The sequence below is a fragment of the Chinchilla lanigera genome, unplaced genomic scaffold, assembly GCF_000276665.1.
Source record: "Chinchilla lanigera isolate Chin_1 unplaced genomic scaffold, ChiLan1.0 scaffold00001, whole genome shotgun sequence".
In the NCBI taxonomy this organism is placed as follows: domain Eukaryota; kingdom Metazoa; phylum Chordata; class Mammalia; order Rodentia; family Chinchillidae; genus Chinchilla; species Chinchilla lanigera.
In genome coordinates, this window is record NW_004955402.1 from 10152386 (window position 1) to 10171935 (window position 19550).

The following is a 19550-nucleotide window of genomic DNA, read 5'->3' on the forward strand; positions in this document are numbered from 1 at the left end:
CCTGGGCTCCTCTTTGAGACGGCTTTGGAGCTTGGGAGATTTGCCATGAGAACCTCCCTCGTGACAAACCTGGGGCCTGCACATCGTGCTTATTGGGAGGTAATAAAATTATAAAACACCTGGCTTTGCAGCTCATTTGGTGTGGTGATTTTAATTCGCTGGATGCAGACTCTGGACTGTGGATGGTCTTCTAACCCTAAAAGTAGTTTCTAGTTGCACCCAGAATCAGTTTAAAAAAAAAACAACAGTGCTTCATATAGACCAAGGCATTCACTGTGTCTTTTTTTTCCTTTGGTACTGGGGATTGAACCCAGGACCTGTGCACTAAGCTGCATCCCCAGCCTCTTATTTTAACTGTATTTTTTATTTTGAGATAGTCTTGCTAAATTCCCCAAGTTGGCCTCAGCCTCCTGAACCACTGGGACTAATCACTGTATCTTTTTTTTTCAACCTTACTAATGATTTCAGAAACCAGGGTCCAGGTTAATTAAATAAACCACATGGTCAAAATAAAATGCCTTGCATTAAATGACTAAATGTTCTTATGTTAGAATATTTCAGTTTCATTACAGAAGACTCTTTTCTGCCCACAGGATCAATTCTCTCTAGAATTTTTGTCCCAGTCAGGTCTCTCTCTCAACATCCTTTCTTTCGTTCATTTTTTTTTTTCATACTGGGGATCGAACCCAAGCTTTTGCACTGAGTTTGTCCACAGCCCTTTATATTTTTAATTTTGAGACAGGATTTTACTAAGTCACTAAGTTGCCCAGGCTGGGCTTGAACTTGTGACCCTCCTGCCTCAGTTTCCCAGAGTTCTGGGACGACAGATGTGCACCACCGTGTCTGGGTCTCTTTCCTTTTTTTAATCTAAACTTTGTACATTGGGATTTCTTTGCCCTTCAACTGACTGTTCAGGAGTCCTTGAAAAAGATGTTTTGCCTTCAGAGATTTTCAGAGCAGTAAGAATAAATATAATAGACATTTCTTTAAAATCCAAACTTCTACAGTGATTGTGCTGATTCTTTAGTGGCCCAGATACGTAGTGGTAATGGGGTAGAAGAAAGCCAACATTCTTTAGAAGGAACAGGCCTTTCCACTGCAGTCCCTTTCTGAGATTTCTGTCTGTTATTTCACAATCTTGAAAATCGTTTGAAGTAGATAATGAAATCAGCAAACCCAGACATGGCTGGACGGCTCTGGGTCTGCTGGAACCTTGCCCTTTCCTGTTAAGCTTGCTCTATCTGAAAAGCAGTGAGGACTGACATCCGGACGTCACTGAGCTCCTGGAGATCAGTGCTTGAAGGAAAAATTACTACCTCGGGCGTGCAAGAAGTGGAGAAAGGGCCCCGTAATCCACTGGAAAGCCTGAGGCTGAGGAGTGATGTCGCCCAGTGGACACGAAGCATTCTAGAGCGCTCTTCCCTCGTTTAACTCAGAGGCCCCCCTCCCCATTTTTCAATTTCTTACAGTAACTCAGTCAGATGTCACAAAAATAAAGTTTAAGATCACAGAGACTGCTGGGAATATGTTGGATAATTTTATTTTCCCTTGGGGTTAGTTATGCTTCTCAGTAAAATATGTTACTCAGCCCTGATTTGAGATGGGTCTTAACTTCCCACCTGTGAACCCGGCCTCTGAGCCCTCAGGTTGTCAGTGAGGGGCCGTGGGGAAGTGGAGACAGGCCCCCTGCTTTGAGCTGTCCTGCCTTTGGATGAAAGAAAACTTTAAATGGCCCCCGCTTTCCTGTCCTTGGAAGTGCATACCTAGCCACTTGGAGCTCACTAACTGCGCCTCCAGAGCACTGACGGGGAGGCCGATTGGACGCAGCTGAGTGGGGACCAGGAGCCTTGTGCCGCCCAGGAGAGGGGGGACCCCAGCACCCGCCATCGCCTGCTCCTAGGGAGGAAGTAGGAACAGGCTTGCTCCCAGCACTGCCGATTTCTTGCTGTTTCTGTGGGTGAGAGAAATGCATCCCTAAGGATTCCATTCTTCTAACTCTTCCTGGCCCCCAGCCAATCCTGCAAAAGCTGTGTTCTTACATTTACCTGTGAGATGTATGTTTTATTTAATTTCCCTTATTTTAAAAACATTACAAAAACCCTCATTTTCTTTTCCAGAAAAGATGGGCAGGGCCATGAGGCCACTTAAATCCCCATTAGAAGAAGGAATGGCTTCTCAAGGTAGCGATTACTCAAGGTAGCAGAGAGAAGTCCGGGTCCTTATCTCTGGTTCTTGCGTAAGGAGATTTTTGCCCCAGGTTCTGAAGCCCAGGCCTGGTCTCAGGTCACAGATACTTCAGAGTCAGTGTCTGTCAACAGGAATCCGAGTTTTAAATCTCAGATTCATACAGCAAAAGAAATGACAGAATAGAAGGAATGAATATATCTCACTGGTTTTAATTTAAAGCAAATGTAGACATCTTGTACCATTAGAATGTCATATGCAGATGTGCTTATCTGTTGTCAAAGACTGGTTGAATTTCTAAAGAGAATAAAACACAAAATGCTTCATTCCAGGGGCTATCAGTCAAGAGTGGAAACTTTTCTTTTTTTTTTTTTTTTTGGTTTTTCTCCGGTACCGGGAACCGAACTCATGACCTTGCGCTTGCCAGGCAGGCACTTTGCCGCTGAGCTAAATCCCCAGCCCCAAGAGTGGAAACTTTTCTTCACAACTGAGAAAGAGGCCAAATGTCTTTTTTTCTTTTTTTTGAGACACTAAGTTGCCCAGGCTGGGTTTGAACTTGTGATCCTCCTGCCTCAGCCTCTCAGACTGCGGGTATTAAAGGTGTGTACTGCCACACCCAAATACCATATGTAACGATCCAGAGCGCTGAGGAATAACTAGGAGAAGAAAGCATTCTGTATCTAGGGAAAATGGGGCTGTCTAACGCATAAACTGGTAGTGAGAACTAACACTCAGAAAGACACTATTTTCAAAGTTAGATATAGATACAACATATTAAAGTTGTTCCAGAGTACCAATGAATAAAATAAGAAATGACTGAAATGTCAAAATGACTACACCAGTAGTTCAGCTTCTTATTTTATTAGTCATTAACAATGCCTGTCACGCCAAGTTAGCAGGTCAAGAAACCTGCTGCCTGGCTGGGTGTGATGGCACATGTTCAAGTCACAAGTTCAAGCCCAGCTTGGGCAACTTAGTGAGAACTTGTCTCAAAAAGTGTTTTTAAAAGGCCTGGGTAGGGGCTGGGGATTTAGCTCAGCGGCAAAAGCGCCTGCCTGGCAAGCGCAAGGTCGTGAGTTCGGTTCCCGGTACCGGAGAAAAACCAAAAAAATAAAAAAATAAAAAAAAAAAAAAGGCCTGGGGATGTAGCTCAGTGTGACAGCCCCAAGTACCTGCTTTGACCATCTCCCCGGGGATGGATTCTCTGTCTCTCCCTGTCTCTCTCTCTGTCTGTCTGTCTCAGGAGAGCCTCTTTTAAAGGGTTCAGGAATGGAGTACAGGAGCAGAGAGAAGCCTGATTTTTTAAAACAAGACCAAGAGAGACAAGAGAAGGAAACGTCACCACGAGGAGTGTTTAGCAGGGTCTGTCCTTGGAACGCTGCAGGCAAAGCACCTCCTCAGCAGTTGCAGTGTGGGGCGGGGGGCTTCAGAGAACTGCAGGACGGAGGCGGGGTGAGTGTCTTTCCTTGCTTTTTTAAAACTTCTGGTTGTGATTCTCTTCAATGTAGGTCCAGATCAGATTCCTCTCAGGGAAGAATTTGAGCAGATTATGCTGAAAGCTATGCAGGAATTTACTCTGAGAGCGCGCGCCCTGCAGGTGGGCGCCGCCTGCGGCCCCGTGTCCCCGGGGCAGCTCCCCTGGCTTGCCAGATTAATCGCCAGCGTGTCCCAAGACTTGGTCCATGTGATGGTGACCCAGAACTCTCTGGCCGAGGGCATTTCAGAGACTTTGCGGATCCTCAGTGAAATGAGACACTACCAAAGGCTTCCGGATTACGTGGTGGCAATTTGTGCATCCAAAATCCGAGGAAATGAATTTTGTGTGGTGGTACTCGGTGAGTTATTTTTTGCTGTTTATGTAATGTACACAGTCCTCTGTCATTTTAAAAAGCGGTTACTGTTTCAGGCGTCCATGGGATCGACCTCTGGTGAACTGCTCCCGCCTGGGTTCCTCCCCCTAATTTTAACTTTTCCTTCCCTCCTCACATCGGGTGTCGTAGCTCTCCGCTTGGCCAGCACCCCTGTCAGCTGGCGTTGGGAGCACTCTCTCAAAGCTCACCCACGTAACGGATACCCTCGTCCCATGTACTTTCTGTCCTTAAAAGGCCTTGGAAGTGTTACCACGCTAGCATGTGATAGAGCCAGGGCCACGGGCGGCCTGTGCCGGCTGGTCGGACTGCCAGGGCTTGGTGCATGCTTCCCCTCCTCCCTGGAGTCTGTTTCGGAATATCAGCCCCAAAGACCGTGTCCTGAAGGTTGGTCGTTACAGAATGCTCAGGGCTTGTGCCCCATTTGGGGCTGATTTTCTCTGAGGCGCCGCCCTATGTAGCCATCTGAGCTAAAAGTTGCCTCTCCCGGGTCTATACGAAGCGGCGCTCACCTTTCCCACCGAAACGGCCGCACACCCATCCTTCCCAACAACTGGCCCCCCGCCGCTCCATCTGTGCTGTGTGTGTTTGTAGAAAGTGTCACCAGACAGTGTGATACATTAATGTTTTTAAGGTTCATTTGTAGAACAATAGCGAGTTTATATGGAAGACAAAACTTCATAACATACAAAAGCTGTTTTATAGTTGCTCATACTCTTCCCTCGTCTTGAAACACGCGTGTGCACTTTCACAGCTGCAGGCTTCAGCACGTCACTTTCTCCCTCTGTCATCTCACGTCCTGTTATAAACATTTTCTGTCGTTGTCTGTAGTCTGTAAGTTGACAATTCAGATGCCAGCTAATCACTTGTCCGCATCTTTTGAGCCGCTGTGCTTTTCTGAACCAAGTCCCTATCGTTACATCCCTTGGTGGTCTCCACCTGTGGTGACCTTAACTGCCGTCGCGGGCTTGTCGCACTGACGGGTCGTCTCTCTCCTGTTCTGCAGGGCAGTATCAGTCTCGGGCTCTGGCCGAGAGCATGCTCACCACAAGTGAGTTTTTGAAAGAAATAAGTTACGAGCTCATCACAGGAAAGGTCAGTTTCCTGGCCTCACATTTCAAAACCACGTCATTAGGTGAGTGGCCCTAAAACTCGGCGGCACTGCCAGCCTCCAGCTGCGTGACGGTCTGGATTTAAGCCTTAGCCTGTCGAGATGAGTGCGGGCTCAAGCTTGCCAGCTGATCTTTGCTTTGGAATAGTTTATCCCCAGAAGTCTGGGCCTAGTCCCACAGGAAGAGGGCGGGGTCAGAGGAAGGCGCATGGGTACTGGGCTCAGAGACTGGGCTCGGTACCCCTTTGGTGAAGGACTGGGACGAGTCGTTCTCTCTCCCACATCCCAGCGTTCTTATGTGTCTAATCCCATTCTGAATGCTTCGGGTACTGTGGAGGTCCAGGGAGAAGGCTTGTCTGTTGTAAATAGGATGCCAGCAAGGGCGGCTCTTGCTGTAGAGGCTGCTGTAGAGATCACAGGTGTGAACTCTGACGTGCGTTGCTGGCTGCCCCGAAACCCTCAGTGAACACCCAGCCTCCCTGCCCGCCGTGGAGAGCGGTGGGGAGGGCACAGCATTTCACTCTTTGCAAACTTATCACCACTTTATTTTGACACAGGCGATGACCTGGACAGGCTGCTAGAAAAAATGCAACAAAGGAGAGGAGACAGTGTGGTCACCCCTTTCAATGGAGACCTCCATGAGTGTGTGTCGCCGCAGGAGGCTGCTGCTATGGTTCCCACGCAAAGCCTGGGTAATGTCGCCTCCACGGAGATGGGGAGGGCAGTCCTTCGGACAGATATTTTTGAAGCTAAGTCACTCAGGGTTTGGGGGAGTCCTCAAGCCATGGCCCACAACAGGCTTTACTTCATTGTCTATATAACAAATCCGGTTCAAATGAACAATGCCATACCCAAGGGTCTGGATCAAAGGCCTTCTTTTTAGTAAAAGTCTCCTAAAATTAAAACCAAAGTCAAACACTTTATCTTAAATAGTCTCTTTTTCCCTGAAAAGTCCTAGTGGTTTTTTTTACCTTAGGCTCCACGAGCCATGTGCAGAGAGTTACCTGCTTGCTGAGGGACTTAGAATCTTCTCTGACTTGTGAAACCCACATAATCACAGGGAGAGTGAGTTTTTCCTGGCAGACAGAGCAGCTATACCAACCCGTCATCTGCCTGTGACAAGTCAGGGCCCAGCATGGACCGTGAGCCAAGGGGGAGGATTCTGGTCATTAGATTAGGTTCCTTTGGGTTAAATTCCTTCCCTGGTTCACTGATTGACGGGAAAACATAGGCAAGAACAGGAAAAAGAACAGGGGAAGGAACAGATAGGAAACAGACCCACATAAGCTGCTGCTGACAGCCATTTGGCCTGCCTTTGCAGGAACGCAGCATTTACACGTGAGGCTCACCTCCTCGGGCAGTAAAAGTAGTCTGGCTTGGCACTGGCTCAGGCGTTAAGCAAACACAAATACAGGCCATGAAATGTTTTGCCTCGTGGACAGTATTTGGTAGTAAAGTGATCATCTAGATTATCTAAAATGTGTTTTGAATTAACAAATACAGATTTAAATATTCCCTGAGTACTTACAGATCCAGAATGTACAGAAGTACATAGCCTTGTTTTCCTATTCATGAAATGTTGCTTAACGGTACTTTGGTATTAACTCAGACTTCAAAACCTGCCAAGGTAAATCGTACAAACTTATGTGTATGTTTCGTCCTTTCCCATCAAAGCTGTGAAATGAAAGAAATAGCAGCCTAACTGCAGCAGAAGGCGACCTGTTTTGCCTGGTAGTCTTTATAGGCAAAAGCTATTTGGGATGCTTTCGGGGGGCCGTGCTGGGAATCGAACCCAGGGCCTCGTGCCTGCGATGCTACTGTGCTACACGGAGCCCTGCCCCCAGTCTTACTACCAAAGTGTCAGCTCTGGGCTGTGCTAACAGTTCTCTCTGCTGTTGGGAGACGGCCGTACCAGGCTGCTTGCACATAGCATCCACCGTGCGTGGGATGTTGCGACTACTGCCTGCCTCAGCTGCATCGCAGTTTGATTTCAGAAAACATTAATTAGCACAGGTTAATTAGGCCCTGGTGTTTCTTTCCTGATAAAATGCAGCCCTTAAGGCGGCAGTGGCGAGCCTGTGACACAGGTGCTGCAGCGGGCTGCCTGTGATCGTTGAACGCTCTAAAAGGTTTCCCATCACTCTCCTAAGCAATCAGAGGCTGCTGCTCAGACGTTTCCTTATGAAGCCGGTCTCTTTCACGGTGTGTGGACATGCACACAAACATACCGGAGATTGATTGCCTGATTATAGCTTGCCATAAAAAGCTACTGACAGGCCCTGTGTATCTGGACAGTGTTGTGTAATATATCACACACTCAGAGGCCAGCTGCCTGTGTCACGAGTCAGTCTCTTCAGAGAGTCCTGGCCTCGGCGCTGGCGCAGGCCACAGCACACGCCCCTGCTGGGTCACGAGTGCGGGCAAAGTCCAGCTGAGCTGGAAGGAGGGTGCAGGTCGTGTCTCTGTGACCTCCGTCGTCTGCTCCCTGGGAGAGGAATTTCAGACTCTGCTGCAGTTGACTTGCTGCAGGAAGCGCCGACTGCAGTGCCATCCAGAAAAGCGCCCCAGCATTGTCCTGGTCACAGCAGCACCTCCTCCCGGAGCCGGAGCCGGGCTCCCGCGGAAGCCTCTGCCGAGGTTCAAAAACCCTGGCCGCTCCGCCCTGCCTACCGATGAGTCCTGGCTCAACCTCAAACTGCAGTCTGTCTCCGCCTTCGCCCGGCCGGGCTGGGGGTGTTGAATTGGGCATCTGCAGGACGGCCCATTGATTTTAAAATAATACACCTGTGAAAGCACCACATGCAACTCCTGAGCGCTTTTCAGGAGAAGTGGGCAAACCTGTGAACACTCAGTAGCAAGTAAGAGGAGCAAGTGAGAGTGCTCGGCGACAGAGCGTTCACCGCTGCACGTTTGTGTCCCTGTGTGGACTCACAGGGGCCATCCCAGAAATAAATAAACTAATCTTGCACTTGTAACTCTTTTAATTTTAGATTTAGATAATGAAACCTTCCAAATTTACCAACCGCAACTTACGGTGGCCAGAAAGCTCCTCTCCCAGGTGTGTGCCATTGCGGACAGCGGCAGCCGGAGCCTGGACCTCGGCCACTTCAGCAGAGTGGACTTTGTCATCATCGTCCCGAGATCAGAGGTTCTGGTCCAGCAAACTCTGCAGCGGGTGCGACAGTCAGGTAAGAGCAGAGTTTCTAAGAGGACTCCTGCTGGGTCCGGCGTCAGATCCCCTATGCCTCTTTCTTTTGCTTAATCCCAGTACCTAGCAGGCCCTTATAACAGTCTTCAGAAATAAAAATCATGCAAGCACCCTGACTGTTACTTCATACTTATCTGTAAGCTTTCCCCGAGGGTACTGGACCTCTTTCCTCCAAGGTCAAGGGTAAACTCATGCGCATGTTGGCCACATACGGGGAAGTCCATGCTGTGCTGGAGGACTGGAATCTGCCCATTCATTTACAAAGAGGCAGAGGCAGTTCCTCAAGGAAAGCCAGGCCTGGGGGGCGAGGGAGTCTGTCCTGCCCCAGCGCCCTCGGCCAGGACACTCAAGACCCACCGTGGCTTCTTAGCTGATGGGCATGTTGCCGGAGCTTTTCAGCCTAGCAACCAGAACCCCCTCCTCCATGGTAAGAAGGAGCAACCTCAATTTAAAAACACAGTGCAGAGTTAGTCCCAATCACTGCGAGGAAAGAAGTAGGCAGGGAAACATATGTTCCCCCAGAAAACATGAAAAGGTAGAGAACAAAAGTTTTATGAGTCTGTGGTAATATCCCTTATCAAAAATAAAATGTGCTTAGGATCACAAACAGCTCTAATTTAGAAAATGGCCGACCTGAGGAAGGTAGGTTTGAAAGGGAAATCGTAAGCGTCATGTTGCTTCAGATTACCTTAGTTTTAACTAGAGGATGAAGCATTTTTTTGCCAAAGTATTTCAGTTTCAGTGTATTTGAAAATACATAGGAGACTGAAAAATTCAGACCAGCTTAACTTGTGGCATATATGTTCCACACCTATAGTAGAGTATCTCTCAAAGTTTATTGTCATAGAGATCACCAGGGGGTAGTGTTGAAATACAGATTCCCCTCCGCTGGGTCTGGGGCAGGCTCCAGGTTTCGCATTCCCAGGACCAATGTCACTGGTCCGAGGACCACACTTTGAGAAGCACGGCTGTGTAACAAAGCTCCCCTTGTCAGTTACAAGAGCAAAGTGAGCTGACTGCCGGTAGGTTTCCCCGCCTCTCACATGAGCCTCTCTTTGTGGTTGTGAGAGGCACACGGGAAGTCTTGGCCACAGCCAGTGGACACCCAAGTACCATCTCCTTCTGAACCTCTAAATGCCAAGTTATAAAATGACTCTTGGAAATACCGACTGTAAGTGAGAAGGGACAAAAGGACAAGTGCCTCTGTCACAGCTCCCCCAGTGTGAGTGCTGGGCTCTCTCAGCTCCCAGCTATGTCTGAGTTTCTTTCTGCCCCTCCATTGGAAGAAATGCGTGGGTTCCATGCCACCAAGCAGTGACCATACATTCTGTCATCTCGTACATATTTTCTCTTTCCACACATGCCTTCTTTTTTAGGTATTTCACTTGCACTGTATTTAGAAAAAAATTATCCCTCAGCAGTTGGCCTTGGCAGCTGCCTCTGCTGTGATCTGATATCCCAAGTCAAGCAAGCATCATGGCACCTGTTGGGAGTGACAGAACCATCTGCAGAGCCTTTTCCTGAAATAGCCTCTCCATGACCTGCTCTTTGACCTTGTCTAATAAATCCAGGGCTCTCAAGAAAACCTTGCACTTTTGACAAATAGAGAAATTATAGAGACCTCTTTTCCTTTGTCAATACCCTCAGATTGTTCTAAAGCAAGTTTTTTCAAGATTGTCATCCCTCCAAAAAAAAAAAAAAAAAATCCCAGAATGTGACCTGTTACATAAGCATAGAATCTAGGGGGAAAAAAAATCAGTGCCCTGGGCAGATTTGGAAAAGTCAAAGAAAAGCATGTTTTGACAATTATTCCCATGTAGCTTTGGCATCTATACAGAAATTTTTGCTACAAAAATAATCACTTTTGTGTGCTTCAAAGAACTTTCTGGGCTAAGGACATAGCTCAGTGGCAGAGCACTTGCCTAGGAAGGACATGGCCCTGGGTTCAATTCCCAGCACCAAAACAGAAAAAAACCAATAACTATTCATTTTTATTATAGAAAAACATAACTCTGACATCATCTTGAAAAACAAAGCAGGAAAACAAGCATTTGTGGGCTGGGGCGTCGCTCAGTGGTAGTGTGTGCTTTGCATGCGTGAGGCCCTGGGCCTCCAGCATCCCCCAGTTAGACATATGTAGCCCACCACTCAAGAAAACCCCTGGAAAAATACTAACAAATGACTTTTTACCCAGCATGACTCCTCTCTTTGCCTATCATAAGCAGCATATTTTTTCTTTTTCATTTTTTGGTGGTACTGGAGATTGTACCACACACAGCCACATCCTTGCCCCTTTTTTATATTGAGACAAAATCTCACTGAGTTGCTAATTTGCTGAGGCTGGCCTCAGACTGTGGATCCTCTGCCTCAGCCTCCCAGAGTGTGAAAGTTACAGGTGTGCATCACCAGTCCTGGCTGTGAGCAACATTCTTCACGAATATATAGTGTTCCATATCATGGCTATACCCATATTTATTTCCTGATATTTAAATGCCTTAACATACCAGTTGATAGAAAAGAAAAGCCCATACACATGTTAAGGTGTAAAGAGAAACTGTCCAGGGCAGAATAAATAGTTTGCAGGAGATTATTCATTAAAATACCTCCTAAATATCATAGCTATTAAAATGGAAAGAGTTGCCAAGAAATCATCCGGTTGAGTCCCTCCTACTCTTTACTGAGGGGAGCTTGGTTTCTTCGGGGTCGCAGTAGGCAGCACCTTGAAGGCACCGCTTTTCGTCCTTGAATGCCTTGGGGCCTCTCTGCCTCTCTCTGCCTCTCCCCGCGGGCCGGGGTTTGAATGCAGGGCGTCAGGGAGGGAGAGAAGGAATAGGCGAGGAAGAAATCGTGTCTGTGATCTCTGCTTTCTGGTTTATTCGCCTCCTTCCTTAGAGAAAGTGTTTTAGCCGCCGGCAAAGCCCCTGCAGGAGAGGCTGCCAGGACAGAAAGGGCACGTGCTGGGCAGCCCACGCGGGGCTGAGAGTCGAGATGAAAACAGAAACCATAGCGCTGTTGCAGACCCGGCACTAAAGCAAAGCACTTGCTGCTAGGAACACACCCCTAATTATGGAGGAAAAGGAGAAGGGAAGGAGGGGGACAGAGCCAAACAAATATGATGGGAAGGATTTGAAGGTGGAAGGAGGAAAATGGGCTAAACGTGTTCAAGTCTGCCTGAAGTAGACTTGCAGCTGCTGGAGTGATCAGTGGAGAAAAGGAACTTTTTTTTGGAGACAGGGTCTCACTATGCATTGCAGGCTGGCCTCGAACTCACCGATCCTCCCGCCTCAGCCTCCCAAGTGCTGGAATTACAGGCGGGCTCCATGAGCCCAACAAGAACATTTTTATAGTACAGGAGTACTTCTGTGTTGGTGTCATTTTAAAAAATATATGTGAAATCATAGCATAATGTTTCTAATGCAGAGGACCCCATATCTTACTAATTAGAATATTGCTGGGATACTGGAGCTACCAAAATGCCAGCCACCTTCAGTTCAAGGCGGAGCGGATAAACCCAAGAACACAGTGACTATGTGTTTGTTCTAGCTTTCCAGCGGTGTAGGTAGACGTCCCCAGCAAGTGGGACCTGGCCTGCCAGTTGTGGCCAGAAAGTTTTATCCTCCTCGAAAATGAGGCAGCTTGGTGCTGTACCATATACACAGCTCTGCAAGAGCCAGGAAGAGTTAGCCCGCTGACAGGCAGGCAGACTACTGGTCCAAGCAGGCGTCCGTAGGCTTTAAGGAATGGAGGTGAAGAGCAAGGAGAAAACGTTCTGAAACACGCCTCCGTGGTCTCCTCAACCTTCTGCTCCTCAGTGACCACCTGAAATCCATCAGAGGAAAGACAGCGTTTCCTGGGCGGGGACGGAGGCGGCCAGCGGTGCCCCTCTGCACCCCCTGCACACTGGGAGGCTGGGGCAAAAGAGTCAGGAGTTCAAGCCCAGGTTGGGCAATTTAGTGACTTAGCAAGACCCTGTTTCAAAATATAAAATTAAAAACAGGCTGGGGTGGAGCTCAGTGCGAGGGCCCTGGGTTCAATCCCCAGTTGTGCAAAAATAAAAAAAATGGCAGGTAGCAGGTTTGGGGTGGTGGGGGAGAGGCCCAGGAAACCATTCTGTCCCAGGTGGAGGGGATAAACAGATGGCTTCCTGCAAATGCCACTGCATGTGTCCACGCGTATCGCGGGCGATGACCCAGCCAGGGTGCTAGCGCCTTCAGTCCGAACGCCTTCCCCGCTCTGCTGCACTTGCCGGGACCGCGTCCTGGACCCTGCTGCGTCCCAGGGTGGAGCACGCAGGATTCCCAGCGGCAGCCGCAGGCTCCTTCCCTGTGTAGTCACCGCGTTGGACTCTGAGGGGACCGGCCTGTTCCCAGGGACCTGCCGCTGTGGTTCATCTCTTCTGCCGTTGCCCCTTCCCACTGCTTCTGCTCCGGGGCTCCTTGTCAGTCAGAACCCCACCCACTCTAAACACGGAAGAGGCAGCGCGAAGGGGAGGAGGAGGCCGGCCCCGGCCTGTGAGCGAGGGTGTGGCCTGTGCGCTGTGAATAGTGAGCCCCCCTCTCTGCAGAAGGCGCAGAACAAGCTCTGCAGACCCCCAAGCCCCCAGCCTCATCTCACATCGAAGCACCCTGTGCCCGGCCACTGCAGTCCTGCGCCCTCCCCACGCCACCCTGACCTCCTCAGCCTCTGGAGTAGCGGCACTGTCGGCAGCCCTGGTGACCTCGTTAACCTATCTGGTCACGCCTGCTCTCCTCGGCTATCCCGGCTGCTGCTCACGTGTGCCCTGCGGGTCCCCAGCCATGGCACCCCACGCACTGGGCTTGATTTTGTGTTTGTGCATGACCCCCACTCCAGCAGGAAGTGAAACATGCCAGGCCAGGGGCTTGGCACATACTTTATGACTATATGCTGAACTGAATTTTTTCTAACATTTTGAATTAAATGTTAAGTTAAATATATTTTTGAAAGGAAGACATAGAACAGTTAAGATTTGGTAATTCTCTGGCAAAACCAAATTTGGTCCTTTAAAACATCTTCCAAACTGGGCGTGGTGGTGGACACCTGTAATCCCAGCACTTGGGAGGCTGAAGCAGGAGGATCTCTAGAAGTTCTAGGCCAGCCTGGGCTATGTAATGAATTTAAGGCCAGTCTGAACTACTACATGGTGAGACCTTGTCTCAAAAATGTTGCTTTTTTTTTTTTTCTGGAAATCAACTTTGGCCAAGAGTAGAGGCTTTCTGGGGGTAGAAACGGAGGGTGTCTACCGGTCACACAGGAAGCGGAGGGGATCTACCGGCCACACGGGGCTAGAGCTCTGCACAGTGCGTCTGCGCAGAACGCTGTTCTTGTTCGGGTCCAGTGCTGCCTCCCTCGAGACCCAAACGCAGCACGGAGCAGCGTCCACCCGCACGGCCTCCCTGAGCCCAGGCTGTGGCGTTCCCTCTGGGGGAGGACACGGGACACAAGGAGACCGCAAGGTCAGTGGGCTCCGAACGCCATCAGCAGTTTTAGCTGACAGTCCTAGGTCAATTCGCCAGTTATTTATTTACTGAGAAGAGATCACAAGGGTGAAGGAAGGCCTAACGTTAAAGTAATGCCTAAAGACTCGGTGTGTCCTAATGATTTACTATCCCCTGGTGTGTGTGTGTGTGTGCGCGTGTGTGCACGCGTGTGTGTGCGCGCACGTGCATGCCAGAGAGCACACGCAAGTGAATACTGGGCCGCAGAGCTACTTCCCCATGCTGATTTTTATCTTTTTCGATACTAGTTTTAGTTTTTGGTTTTTGGCATACCAAAATTTGGATGAAATCAATTCGATCCACAGAGGTGAACCACTAACATTAAGAGTAGTTTTATTTTTCTTTGGCCCATCTTCTTGAAGGGAAGAGCAAGAAATAAAAATTAGGAATCAAAACACCAAAATTCTTGGTTAAAAAAAAAAACAAACATAAGGGATGGGAATGTAGAAGTCAGAACACATCGTCCCCTCCAAAGCCAGCCGCTAACGAGGCGTCGTGGTGAGACCGGATCATCTTTAACGAGCCTTGGAGGCCTCAGGGTCTCCGGGTCACTCGGCCTGTTTGGTGCTCGGACAGACTACGCATGGATTCTGACCATTTGTTCTGATTCCTAATTTTGTGGCCTTTCACACTCGGGGTATCGTAAACGTAGGGCTCTGTTCTTGGTCAGACTCCCCTTTGAGACCTCGAGATTGTAGAAAAGTCGCTGCTTCCTCTTTAACATTTTTAGGGAATGGCTGAGAGGATTTTTTTACCCCTAATCCCATAAAGAGAAATACTGTACAGGCTCATGCTCAAGTTTCCCTTCACACATCTGGGTTTTATAACCTTCAGTAAAGAAAAAGACAGCTCTGGTCCAGCTGCTTGGAGTCCTTGGCCCTCTGAGAAGCTTCTTAGCCAGGGTCCAGCAGAGCTGGCCACTTCTGCAGGGTGCCTGTGACTGGGGCGCTACCCTGCACAGCTTCCCAAGGGGCACAGTGATAAACTTGGGGTGCAAGGTGGCTCCTAAACCCTGCCTTCCAAACTCAGGGGTTGCAAGTTGCTGTAAAAGAAGAACCACTGATAGTTCATGTGTTTGTTCAGACGCCTTTACAAACAGCGCTGTGTTGGTTGCAGGGAGCACGCTTAGGGTCCGGATCACCTTATAAATGCCTTTCCCCACCGTCCAAGCTCTGAGCGGGGAACGCCTGGAATATTTCCTTGTACCAGAAAGTACGAACATTCTCAAAGATTAATGGGACGTGTGTAAGGACATAGAGAGGCCTGCTTGGAGGCGATTTGACTGTCCAAATTTGGAAATTTTGAGCATCCCAAGGAATGTTGGCAATAGGCTGTAATCTACTGAAATTTTAGAGTCTAGAGCAGTGCTAGCAAACCTACGACACTGTGTTGTTTTTCTTTTAAGACACAAGACATTGATGTAGAGGGTTTTTTCCTAAACTAATACCTCAGTATCCCGGCTTACCTGCAGTGTTGGCACTCATGATAAACAAGTGGGTTTGGGGCTGCAGTTTGGGTACTTGCCTCTAAAAGGCTCGCCGTCACTGGTCTAGAGTAATGCTAAGAAACTAAGGGGGATGGAGAAGTGAGAAACAGAAAACCCCGCCTTTACAGACGAGTACCCCCAGTATTGACCAGGTTACAGAGTCCCTGTGGGAATTAGTACTCAAGCAAGCACTGATTCCTGCATCGTCAGCAGATATTAAAGTCACTGGATAAAAAATGTCATTGGAGAACAAACATTCACATGGTCTCCAAGTATTCCATGGTTTAAACACTGCAGAGAGGCTGGCGTGCTCAGCGGTAGTGTGCCGCATGCGTGAGGTCCTGGGTTCCATCCCCAGCGCTGGGAAGAAAACTACAAAGAGAAAAAGGTATCTCTGCAGTGGAGCAATTTCATGTTTAAAAAAGAAAGAATTCGTATTGGCTCTACCTTGAGTTTCTGGATAAGTCTGAGCAAAGTTGAAATGTTAGCTGTATTTGATGATGTAGTTTTATTTGGATCTTCTTTAGTATTATGAATAGTTCCATCATTTTCTCCACAAAGGTCTTATATAGCTTTTGTAAGATTTGCTCCCAAATATTTAATTTGGTTTTAGGTTCTTCGTTTTGTTCTTGCTGGGATTGAACCCGTTAGCTGCTTGCACGCGCTAGGCAAGCACAATACCACTGAGCTACATCCCCAGCTGTTCGAAAGACATTTCCTGTTCACTATTATATATAGAAGTGCAAGTAATTTTCGTAAACTGTCTGTGGGCGGAGGGGGTTAAACCCAGGACCTCACTGCTAAGTACACGTCTACCTCTGTTCTGTACCCCAGCCCCTTGGAAATTGAAATCTGTCAGCCTCACTAAATTCTTACTAATTTAATTAACTTGTCCGTGGATTATTTTGGTCTTTCTATACAATTATTAGTAAGCGGAATCAAAACACCAAAATTCTTTCTATACAATTATTAGTTCTTCTGGTTACCTTACAGCTCTGAGTGAGAAACTTCAAGACATTCTGTTCTAAAATATGAGCCAGGGAACACAGTCTTCACAGACAACACCCAGGAGGGACAGAACAGAAAAGTAAGGCAGTGGCTTATTTTGGGTTAAAGATTTATGGATACATTTTTCTTTTTTTTCCAACATGAGTATCTATCACTTCCATAACCAGGAAAGAAACAAAATTTAAAAGTAAAAGCGAGTCTAAAACAAAATTTAAAGGTAAGAATAATCTACTAAAAACACGCAGAAATAAAGCAAACACCCTTCATAAGCCTGCTCTCCAGCCAGCTGGCTGAGTAGTTATGGACAATAGCCTGTGTTATGCCCAAGAAAACCTGTCTTTTATCCCCAGAGTTTGCCCTTTGAGGACGCGTATGGAGTTGAACCGTCAGAATCATACGTCATTCTTTAATTCACTTCTTCTGAAATGCAGTCAACTTTTAATTATCCCCAAAGTATGTTTTCCTACCTGGTTACTTACGACCCCTTCATATCAGAGTGCCGTAGCTCACACTGATTGTTTCCTGAGGTCTGAGTCCCAACCAGTACCCCTCTGCTGTCTTACAAACAGGGAGACTGAAAAGAAGCTCTAAGTACAGAACGCTTAATCTCTAAATAAAAGATGCTTAGCCGGGTGTGGTGGCGCACGCCTGTAATCCCAGCACTGGGAGGCTGAGGCAGGAGGATCGTTGCGAGTTCGAGACCAGCCTGGGCTACAAAGTGAGCTCAAGGCCAGCCTGAACTGCATAGAGAGACCCTGTCTCAATCAATCAATCAATCAATCAATCAATCAATAAGTAGAAGATGCTTAAAAGCAAAATTACCTTTCTGTCCACCTTTTCTGGTATAATGAATTTTTCACATGGCAAAACATTTGTCTTATTTTCTTTTATGCCACTTAGGGCTGTTAGTATCACAGCTTCTAGATGCTAACTGCACGTAGTTATTAACTGAGCTGGTGTTATTTTAAAATAAAAGTGAAACAATGAAATCATAACTCATAAAGTCTCTTCATTTTATTTTTATTTGTTTGTTTATTTACTTTTGTGCTACTGGGAATCGAACTCAGGACCTTGCTCTTGCCAGGCAGGCACTGTGCAGCTGAGCTATATCCCTGACCCACTGTCTCTTTATTTTAAAGAAGAATTTGGTGCTTTAATTATACCCCACCACCAACAGCTTCGTGTACCTACAGCTATTGTAGATGTCTTGGTAATTAGTAATTTTGTCATAGAAATGATGACATCATCCCACAGTTTCACCAGCTTCTGATACTTTGGGAGTACTGTAGTTTCGTAGTACTGTAGGTAATTCTCACCTTAGTAACCTGGTACATAAACCTCACGTCGGTGGAGGCCTCCCGTGCTCTGCTGTGTGAAAACAGCGGCAGGGGCCGGCCGGGCTCAGCGGGAGGGCGCTTTCCCAGCGTGTGCAAGGCCTTCCTTCGGGCCCCAGCACCACGGCAAAAGCCCCACCACTTTTAAAGAAAAAGACCCCCAACCTGGTGAGTCTTTGGAGACCTCAGATTGTGTTTTCCTCCCATGCATTGTTGGTAGTTTGGGGAAGGAAGACTTGCGCACTTGTATTCGTCCGGCTGCGGTTTTCCCGCGTGGCTGCGTGGTCCAGCACTATAGGTGTAGAGAGAATTTCCTTAAAGAGCGACCTGCCCTCCCAGTGCTCCCTGGGGTCCCGGTTGTGTGTCGGGGCGGGCCGGTGTAACTAGAAGGAAATCTGGGCTTTCGCTCTCAGAAGAGCGCACGACGTCTGAGAAGGCAAGGCCGGCGCTATGGCCCCGGGCCCATCTAGTGCCAGTGTCCGTGGGCCCCGCAGTGACTCGCGCGGGTGCGTGTGCGTCGCGTGTGTAAGAAGATCCGCGCCTTTTGCTCCGGCAGGTGTCCTGGTGGACTTGGGCCTGGAGGACACGGCGACGGCGCACCAGAGGGCGGAGAAGTACGTGGTCCGTCTGGACAGCGAGCTCCAGGGCAAGCTGGAGGCGTTCCTGCGGAGGGTGAAGCAGAACCCGTACACGCTCTTCGTGCTCGTCCACGACCACGCGCACGTGGAGCTCACCAGGTGACCGCCCCGCGCGGGAGGAAGCCCAAAGGCAGCCATGCCCGGCGAGGGTCCCCACACGGGGCGTTTTCCTCCCAGGGGCCGAGTCCTCATCTTTCCTTGCTGCCACAACAGATGTAACGTTAGTTTTATTTTAAATGTACCGTAGAGGAATTTAGAAATTCTTGCTTGGAAGCCAGTCTGAAGAACACTGTGGGAGCCGGGTGTAGTGGCACACACCTGTAGTCCCAGCACATGGAGGCTGAGGCAGGAGGATCTCAGGGAATTCAAGGCCAGCCTGGGCAACAGAATAAGACCCCGTCTCAAAAAAACAAAAACAAAAGAGCATCATGGGGGTGCTTCAGAGAGAGGGTGGCAGGAAGCGGTGGGGCGCAAACACCCCCAGAGGGAGGAGGCCCCCTCAGCACCCCTGCCTTCTCCCCGCTCTCCTCCCACGACTGCACCTCCCGTTTGCCTCTCTCCTGCCCGGCAAGGGAACATCTGAGAGCGGGGACCCTTCCCGCCTTCCAGGTCAAGCGGCGCTGGCGCTGTCACGGTGGACTCGTGCGCGAAGCTGCGTGTGGGGCGGAGCCAGCGCTGCACCCCCTCAAACTGTCCCTGTGTGGCGGGGCGGATCTTCGCTCCTGGGGGCTCACAGGGCCCTTCCTGCCCTCGTCAGCTGGGGGAGGGAAGTCTGGGGCCGCACTGAGCCTTCGCAGGTTTGCTTTTCTCCGACGCAGAGATTAACAATCTGCAAGTTTTCGGTCTGTGGTAGAAAAGTCAGAATTACGAAATCACTTGTTTTTTGAAAGTTCAGGTGCCAGAACGTGTTGGAAACTCTACGATTTCAAACCTAGAGCCACGCGTAGGTATAAACAGGATCTTGTCACTTGTCAGATTTAGAAGAAAGGAGAGGAGGAAGAGGAGGAAGAGGGAAACGACCTTTCACACGTCTACCCAGTTGCTGCTGTGTCCTCCGAGCAGGAGTAACCCGCCGGCCTGATAGCTGTCTCTGAAAGCCGGGCTGTTTCTTGGCTGTGCACTGGGTCTCTGACTACCTCCCGAGAGCATCATGGTTTTGATTTTGTTCTTGGTTTGTTTGCTGGGGTTTTTGTTTTT

At 48.7% G+C, this 19550-nt stretch overlaps 1 protein-coding gene across 1 annotated transcript in view; it reads left to right on the plus strand.

The window, feature by feature from the left end:
• Greb1l (growth regulation by estrogen in breast cancer-like) overlaps nt 1-19550 on the plus strand; it is a 339057-nt gene that overhangs the window by 286452 nt on the left and 33055 nt on the right. Inside the window, exons 16-20 of the mRNA XM_013503842.1 lie at nt 3693-4019; nt 5059-5187; nt 5721-5855; nt 8154-8351; nt 18272-18452. Coding sequence (XP_013359296.1) covers nt 3693-4019; nt 5059-5187; nt 5721-5855; nt 8154-8351; nt 18272-18452 — 970 coding nt within the window. The remainder of the gene's footprint in view (nt 1-3692; nt 4020-5058; nt 5188-5720; nt 5856-8153; nt 8352-18271; nt 18453-19550) is intronic.